The 8,902-nt window shown below is 43.8% G+C and overlaps 1 protein-coding gene across 1 annotated transcript in view; it reads left to right on the plus strand.

The window, feature by feature from the left end:
- Nucleotides 1–522: 522 nt before the first annotated feature.
- Nucleotides 523–8,902, plus strand: part of RTCB (RNA 2',3'-cyclic phosphate and 5'-OH ligase) — a gene marked incomplete at its 5' end in the record, with an annotated part of 8,959 nt that continues 579 nt past the window's right edge. The window contains 9 exons of the mRNA XM_010160617.1: nt 523–590; nt 1,805–1,904; nt 3,130–3,286; nt 3,882–4,038; nt 5,274–5,433; nt 5,748–5,923; nt 6,521–6,709; nt 7,180–7,290; nt 7,996–8,115. Of these exons, the coding sequence (XP_010158919.1) occupies nt 523–590; nt 1,805–1,904; nt 3,130–3,286; nt 3,882–4,038; nt 5,274–5,433; nt 5,748–5,923; nt 6,521–6,709; nt 7,180–7,290; nt 7,996–8,115 (1,238 nt within the window). The remainder of the gene's footprint in view (nt 591–1,804; nt 1,905–3,129; nt 3,287–3,881; nt 4,039–5,273; nt 5,434–5,747; nt 5,924–6,520; nt 6,710–7,179; nt 7,291–7,995; nt 8,116–8,902) is intronic.

Genomic DNA, 8,902 nt, shown 5'->3' on the forward strand with positions numbered 1-8,902 from the left:
TCTGGAGTTGCAGCAAACAGCGGTGAGCTTTCTTGCCTTGCCAGCCGCTACGGCCTGGTGAGCGGCACAGGGGTGTCACCTGCAGCTGGACCGTGTCGGGTGCCTAAATCGTACGGGAGGGCACAGCCTTGCTGGCTGCCCCCTGTGCTCTAGACCGTTCCCTGACTGCCTGCTCTGAGAGTTTACTTTGGCGGGTGCTATAGCCCAGGCCTGTCTGTTCGGCATGGGGCTGGAGCTCAGGGCAGGTTCTAGATCTCACAGCTAGGGTGGTGGTAACACAGTTCTGTCAGCACAGATCAGTCTGTGTTGGTACTAACAGGGCAGACTTAAGCGTAATGTCTGATTTAATGAATGCAGACTGTGCATAATGCTAGGTGTTTTATACGAGGTTAGAATACCTGTTGGTGACTAACTGCTGATTTGCAAGTGTTTGGAGCAACATCTGTAGAAAGTGCTTCATTGTGATTACCACAGTAAATTGCCAGGTTACTTACTTTTTTTCACTTTTTTTTTTTTTTCCAGGTGCAGGTGGCTTTTTGCCTGCGATGAAACAGATTGGGAATGTGGCTGCATTACCTGGCATTGTTCATGTGAGTAGTTACTCTGAAGATATTCCCTTTTTCTGTTCCCGTTTGCTGGGGATTATTCATTGCCTTCAAAGCGTGGACTCCATTGTGAGAAGGGGTATGGACCATGGTTCTTTCCAAGAGACTTTATGCATTAGGAACCTGTATCTGAGTAAGGAGTGTTTGCAAGGGCAGGCTGTAAAACTAAGTTATCAGAGGGGGAAGTATCCACTTACTTCATTGACTGCCTTTGGACATGAAGCTTTATGCTGTTTCAGTTTGCTTAAACCACCTTTCCCCCACTGCTCATATTATTTTTTTGTTGGTTTTGAGTTGCCTCTGCTGACCTGGAATTCATGGAGAAGTGAGGAGAGAGCAGGAGATGGTATTATTGTCTGTATTGATGCTGCCCAAATGTTGGTAGTCAGCCCTCCCCTGCACTCAACACACTTTTCCCTTACCCCGTGCATTTTTGGAAGCGAAGCATTAGGTATGATGATGCAGGAGGAAATTACTAGGCTGTGTCACTTTTAAAGAAGTGCCAAGTGCAATGTGGAAATTTTTCGCCTTCAATCTTGCATATATTAATGAGTAACAAATAATGAAATTTTCTTTTTTTTTCTCTATAGGTGACTTGGCAAAAGTTTTGAATGCCTGGCTGTAGCAAAAGGCAGCCCATGACACTGTTAAAATGCCTTAGTGCTCAGGCAAAAAGGGAGTAAGCCAGAATTGTTAAAATTGGAATTTTGGCTGGTAGTTTGTAGGAGAGATATTACAATCATCTGTCTATTAAAATCTTCACTTCTTATTTCCAAACTAAGAGCTTTCTTGGTGCTGGCAAGGGGAGGCAGAAGCAGGACATAAATCCTACTGAAAAGTACCATTCTTCTTAATGTAGGGGAACAGCTTAACACACACTGAAAAGTTCCAATTTCTGACAGCTCTCTGGGTGTTTGGGGCTTTTTCTGTTGGTTTGTTTGCCTGAATAGATTGTGGAGTGATGTCCTGAACTAAATTTGCCAGGCTAGATATACTTCGGACTTGTGGAGCTGTGTAGAAGCATGCTCTTACTTACTTTAATTAGTAGTTAAAGAGCCGTCTAGACCTGAACCTCTCTTCCCTTTTGGTGTATGTGTTTGCAAACGTGACCACCACTGCCACAAGGCAAAGCGTGACCATGGTGACTCGGTGCAGCCTGGGGTTCACAGAACTGAAAAATGTCCTTCGTTCCCTTTCAGAGGTCGATAGGCCTTCCTGATGTCCATTCAGGCTATGGGTTTGCCATTGGCAACATGGCTGCTTTTGACATGAACGATCCCGAAGCAGTGGTTTCACCAGGTAAGGGTGGCTGACTTAACCCACACCGAGAAATATCTGGGAGGGCATAAAAATACCTTCTGAAACAGCAGGTCTTTACAGCACTTATATATGGAACCAAAGCAAAAAATAGGTGAGCTACAGGGAGGTAAAAGGGGCTTCGTTCTCACACTCAGAGTCTTTATTCTCTATGGAGCAGGTGGTTATGCTGAAAACAGCTAAACAGCACGGAGAGAATTGCTCTTGCGTTTCTGGCTTCGGCTCATGATATGCCTCAGTTTTGAGGGGAGAGCACAAGCCTTTGAACTTGGGTTTTGCCAAATTGGTAAAGAATTGGCTATTTCCTTTGAACAATGTTTGAAAACATCTTTTGAGAATATTTCTACACTTTATTAAAAATGTGACCTTAAAATATGTTTGTCTTTTTAATAAACACCTGGTCCTTTAATTACTGATGGTCTGGAGATGCTTTTGTGGTTGTCTTGAACTGTTGATGCTTCAAGTTTGCTTCAGGCAGTTCCAGTGTTCCCGATGGACTCAAACCCAAGATCCCTTAGACTGGTATTGCCCCTTTGATCCTAGTTAATAACAGAACCTTCGTATTAAAGGTGGCATGATGGGTCTTTCACGTTAGGCCTTGCCCTGCAGTGTTTATTTTTATTAACTACTAAGAGTTAAGCAAAACACTAAGCAATGAAGGTCAATATTCCTTGTAATAGTAACTTCTTATAACCATTGGAGATTCAAAACTAACTTGCTTTTGAGAACATCTTGCATCCGGGAGCCATGCTAACATCTGTCACTTTCCTTCTGACCTTAGGCAGAAGAACAGGAACATCCTCTATACTTTCCAAGGACAGTATATTTATAGTTGTTTCTACTTCTCTGTGTTTACTTGCTGGAGCAACTTTGTAAACACAGAGCTCTGTAGGCAATTGGACAGCTGTGTCTGTAGAGCATATGCTCAAGGCCAAAAAAGTGTTTGGTATTTTTTTTTAAGTGTTTTCAAATCTTCTTCTGCAAGACTACATTTTTAGCTGTCTTGAACTCTGAAGCTTCATGTAAATCAATTAAAATGAAGCTTAATGCTTTTTTTCTCACTGTTGTGTCAGAAAGAAGGTGTGAAATCACAGCACTCAGTACATACTCCCTGTCAGCACGGACACTGATTCAACACGGGTATTCAGCAAGCGCTTACTGTCGACCCTCTTCCTTTATTAACTTCATGGGGTTTGTACCCTTGTAGGTGGTGTCGGATTTGACATCAACTGTGGTGTCCGCTTACTACGTACAAATTTGGATGAAAGTGATGTGCAGCCTGTGAAGGAGCAGCTCGCCCAGGCTATGTTTGACCACATTCCTGTTGGTGTCGGCTCCAAAGGTGTCATCCCCATGAATGCCAAGTAAGAGAATGACTGGGCACACATCGCTAGAGAGCATATCTCTATATTTTGATGAAAGACTCATCAGTGGGAGATATTAAGAAAGAAAAAGCAGTTTTTAACTTCTCTCCGTTCCTTCTGCATATGTGCTTCACTAGGACTGGCATAATCATCAGTGCACAGTCAGCTGTTTCTTCCCTCATTTAAAATCCTGAAATAACTAGAAATTCTTGAAAGGTTCTCATTTCTTCTGACAGAAAACATCCATGAGCATAAAAGGTATTTTTTGAAAGGAATGAAAGAGGAAATAAGATATTCCACACACGACAAAGAAGGAAAAGTAATGACCTGTCTAGAGTTAATACATTTCTAGAGCTTGATATTCATGGAGTACTAAGAAGTTGGACTTCTTGTTAGGGGAGTTGGGTGCTGGTCATAATATCATAGAATAATTTAGGTTGGATGGGATCTCTTGAGGTGATCTAGTCCAACTCCCTGCACAAAGGAGGGCTAACTGCTCATGACAGAGTTACATCAGGTAGCTCAGGGCCATAGCCAGTGGATTTTTGAGTATATCCAAGGATAACCACCTTATGTCGGTGTTTGATAATTGCAGGGATTTGGAAGAGGCACTAGAGATGGGTGTGGACTGGTCTCTCCGAGAAGGCTATGCCTGGGCAGAGGACAAGGAGCACTGTGAGGAATATGGAAGAATGCTGCAGGCTGATCCAAACAAGGTCTCCTCAAGAGCAAAGAAGAGGGGCCTGCCTCAGGTAATGTTGTGTTTGAGGAGGGCTGTGGGTGCTCCCAGGGTTCAAACGTAACGGTTAGCGGGTAGTGCTCTAATTCTGTGTCTTTCCTGAAACTCTGCCCAGCATTTCCAGGCAGGGGGGAAGAGGAGATGGTGGGGCAGTTTCTGAATAATTCTTGACAAAACTGTAAGTGAGGGAAACAAAACTGGGCATATCCAAAGTCCCTGGGGCCACCAGTTTTTCATCAGTTAACACCTGGGACTGGAATTCACATTTGGTGGCATTTCCCCATCCGGATGTACTTTTCATTTTAAGAGGCAGGCAAGTGTCTCTGCAACTTTTCTGCTTGTTTGCTCAGCAGGTTAGTAGCAGGGCAGGGGAGGATATCATGATAAACAGAACTAGATCATAACTTTGAATTGCAGTTCAGAGGTTGGGTTTCATTCCTATATATATAGTATCTCATGGCTCTGGGTGAAACACTTTCAAGATGGCTGTAGTGACGCTGCCATTTGTAAAGCTTTCTTTTATATGACTTCTTGAGTTTTATTAATGGTGGTGCTGCAAGATTATAGCATTTTAACCAACATAATCTTATGTCCTCAATTTTTCACATTTGCCTTGCAAATAAGTGATCATAGAATCACAGAATGGTTTGAGTTGGAAGGGGCTTTAAAGACCATCCAGTTCCAACCCCCCTGCCATGGACAGGAACACCCTCCACTAGACCAGATTGCTCAAAACCTCGTAAATCATCTGTTACAGAGTTGAAAAAATTGGGCTTGGAAATAGAACATCCTGCTTTAATCGGCTGAAAGGTTGCAAGTACCTGATTAACAGGATGTTGTAACTTCCTTGTGGAATTACAGCCAAATATAAGGCTATATGTCTGCCTTGCCTGTACAGACTGAAGATGAATTCTCAATGCTAGGTACTTTTCCCATCTTTCAACTAGGACTAAGTAAGTTGGAAAAAGTGGCAGCACAGTCTGTAGATCCTGGTCCTTTGTTTAACTGCAGTTTTGATCCCGCAGTAAAGATAGTTGTAAACCTGAACAGAGAGGACAGTGGTGATGCTACTGAGTTCTCCTTCCTTTCAGTTTATATGGGAAATTTTTATTTTTCCTGAAAAAGCTTTACGAAACCCAAAGCCTTGCTGTAGCAATTTGCCCCGTTGCCCATACTCCCGTAGCTCACCCCTGTGCTCCCAGAGACTGGTTGACTAGCGCTGACTGATCAGTGTGTTGCGATTGGCAGCTGGGGACCCTGGGAGCCGGAAACCATTACGCCGAGATCCAGGTTGTGGATGACATTTACAACGAATATGCTGCCAGGAAGATGGGCATCGACCACAAAGGGCAGGTGTGCGTGATGATCCACAGCGGCAGCAGGGGCCTGGGCCACCAGGTTGCCACAGGTGAGGTCTGACTGGCGTAGGTAGCTGGCATGAAACAGACTCTTCAGCGTGGACTTGCTATTGATGGCCAACTCCAGCACCAAAGAGCATTGCTTAGAGTGTAATTGCTGAGTCTGTTCCGAGTTGCCTTGACAGGGGTTGTCTGTTTGCAAACAGTTCTGCCACAGATTTGCTTTTGCATGTGAGAAGAAGCCATAGGTTTGACCGTCGGGCAGATGAGTTCCATTTTAGAATATAAATTACAGGCACCCCTGTTAATCTCAGATTGAAAGAAAATTAAGAAGTCACTTAGACTCACTGTGTTTATTTCCCAGATGCATTGGTGGCTATGGAAAAAGCTATGAAACGGGACAAAATCATAGTGAATGATCGCCAGCTGGCATGTGCCAGGATTGCTTCCGCAGAGGGACAGGATTACTTGAAGGGAATGGCAGCTGCTGGAAACTATGCATGGGGCAAACGCTCTTCTATGACTTTTCTGACAAGACAGGTAGGAGCAGAGTTCTGATGATGCAAATATTTTGGTACACATCTCCTGCTTTATCCCAGGCATACAGAACACAGAGTAGCTGCAGTATGTGACGTAATTTTCATTTTTATGCTTCTTAAACTGTGTTTCCTGGAAAGTATTACCCAAAGCTGCAATCATTGCAGTCCATCTAAAACCTCTCAACAACGCTGAATTGTACTTGCAGAAGCCACTTAAGCAGTATTTTTGAAAATGCCTTGAACTGGAAGAAGAGGATACAAGAAGTTTTTTTTAACACTCCTGAAGCCATCTTTTCAGAGTTCCAAGAGTTTGCCTAATTGATATCTGGCTGAATTCCAGCATTAAAGCTGCCAGTGGACAGATAAACAACGTAGACAGTCCTGTTCTGTCACACCGAGCACCGCTGTGTTCATTCCGTTGTGTCTGAATTTGACTGAAGTTTCTTGCCTCCCATGCCAAGTGTTTAGGTCACTGACTTATCAGTAAGAAACACCTTCAAGCAAATTGGTGCCTTTTAATTCCTAAAAAGACTGTAAATCTTTCCTGTGCACGCAGCAGTTATCTTGTATCTCACGTCCTGATTTGCTCTCTTTTTAGGCCTTTGCCAAAGTCTTCAACACAACGCCGGATGACCTAGATATGCATGTTATCTATGATGTGTCTCACAACATTGCCAAAGTGGAGCAACATGTGGTGGATGGAAAGGAGCGGACTCTGCTGGTGCACAGAAAGGGATCGACCAGGGCCTTCCCCCCTCACCATCCTCTTATCGCTGTCGATTATCAAGTAAGCTTAGCTTTGGGAGAAGGAAATCAGAAGGGAATTCTGGATGAATCAGACAATTTTAGGGTCCCTAACAGAGATCTAAATGCTGTGAGTTTCTTTTTTGAGCTAACAGCACGGGAACTGTAGTGGGAAGGCGTTATTGTGCTTTTGATCTTTGGGACACTGAGCTCCCTCTTCTGCTCCACACCCACAACGGTTGGAAGGTCATGAAGGGAAGGAAGTGTTTCATACCGAGGGCAGGCTTCAGTGATTTGCCTTGTCTGTCTGTTGGACTCAAGTCTTTTGATCTGCTAGTCTGCATCTTTCAGTGCAGTTCTCCAGAACTGCATTGGTACCAGGCACCCGAGGCAAGCAGGGATGCTCTGTGAGAATGTGCGCCTGACCTCCTTTTCTGGAGATATGGTTCTTCTCAGGCTTGTGTTAGGAATGAGGTTTTTAGGCTTCTTCTTATGAATACTTTGCATCCACAGCTGACTGGACAGCCTGTTTTGATCGGCGGGACTATGGGCACCTGTAGCTATGTTCTTACTGGCACAGAGCAAGGCATGACTGAGACCTTCGGAACTACTTGCCACGGAGCTGTAAGTCAAAAAGTTATTTTAGGAATGGATTGGAATGGGACTGTCGTCCAGAGAAAAGGGTTGTTCAAGAGGTATCCACTGTGTGAGTCATCTGTTCGTCATACGAGTAAAAAGTAGCCTCGCCACAGTAATCCTAGCCCAGGAGGACTACAGGCCACAAGTCCTCTTCGTACCTTCTGCAGGAGTAGTCAAAACTACTCAGTAAAATCTAGGGGGTGCTGGTTTGTACAAGGCAGACATTAGGATGAAGATGTGGAGAATGAGCTCCTTTTACCAAATTCTGACACCTCAGAGCTAACAAGAAGGATTAACTATGCTGAGGCTGTCCATATAAAATTCCTCAGTAGTTAGAAGAAGATATTTCCTCTCCCACTATTTACAGTGTGAGACAGGATGATTGAGGAAGATAAATAGCTTCCAGTAAAACTCTGCTCCTGAACACTGTCTGACAAGTGGTTTGGGTGAAAGGATGCTTGTAGCCTGGTATGTTTTACACTTGGAACTTCCCTAGCCATCATACCAGATAGGTGATGGGCTCCTGCAGAATCACAGAGTCTAAATTCATTTCCCGTTTTGTGGCTTTCTGTGGTCTGTGTTCTTAGCCATCCTGTCTTTACTTATAATGTAATAATGTTTTTCTTTAATAAGAGAGTCCTGTTTTTCCAAACTGCTACAAAACACAGAACTAACAAAACCTCTCTCTAGGGTCGCGCGCTGTCTCGAGCCAAATCTCGACGTAACTTGGACTTCCAAGATGTATTGGACAAGCTGGCTGACATGGGCATTGCCATCCGTGTTGCTTCTCCCAAACTGGTCATGGAAGAAGTGAGTTTAATACTTCCTTATCTGAGAGGGAAAAGGGAGTCTTGCTCCTGGGCTGAATGACCCTCCCTGACTTCTTTTTTTTTTTTTTTTCTTTTGCAATGCTAAGTGGTTGTGAATACTCTAAATATACAGCTTGTGTGAGAGCTGTAGAGCTATCCAATTTTTTTTTTTTTTTTTTGGAAAATAATGTGAAGTTTTCCCTGTCCCTAAAATCCTGCTGCAAGGGGAGATGGCTGTTTGACAGGTTTTGGAGGGTATGGGGTTTTTTTTTTCCTCTTCTGCCTAGTAATAGGGGTAATTACTCTCGACCCTGAGAAGTCTTTGTGTGAGCATCACAGAAGTAGTTCTGTTTCATGGATTTTCTTCTTGAATGATGTTCTCCCAGCCTTAAACTTCCTTTACACTGCAGCTGTCACATAGACTATTAGCAGCATATGAGAGATTTACCTCTTTAAGATGAATGCCTGTATTTGCTCAAGAAGAGAACTCTGAATGGCTAGAAAACTTTTCACATGATGACTTGCAGTTCCTCCACATTAGCATGATGGAATGCCTTTTCTGTTCACAGCCTCACTCACAGAAGCATGTTAATCATCTGGAACTACGCTGCTTGGGTGTTGGTGGTGTACAGACGTGTCGATCGCGTTAAAATCTCTAGTTAAGAGCAGCCTCCATGCCAGAATGCTGGAAGGGGATACTCTAGAGTTCAACCCTGATTTCTGTCACTAAGGGGCAGTGAAGATAAAGGTTGGAGTGACTTCCTGCCAGATAATGAGGCTCGGCCTTC

Source organism: Eurypyga helias, unplaced genomic scaffold (genome assembly GCF_000690775.1).
Source record: "Eurypyga helias isolate BGI_N326 unplaced genomic scaffold, ASM69077v1 scaffold6981, whole genome shotgun sequence".
NCBI lineage: Eukaryota > Metazoa > Chordata > Aves > Eurypygiformes > Eurypygidae > Eurypyga > Eurypyga helias.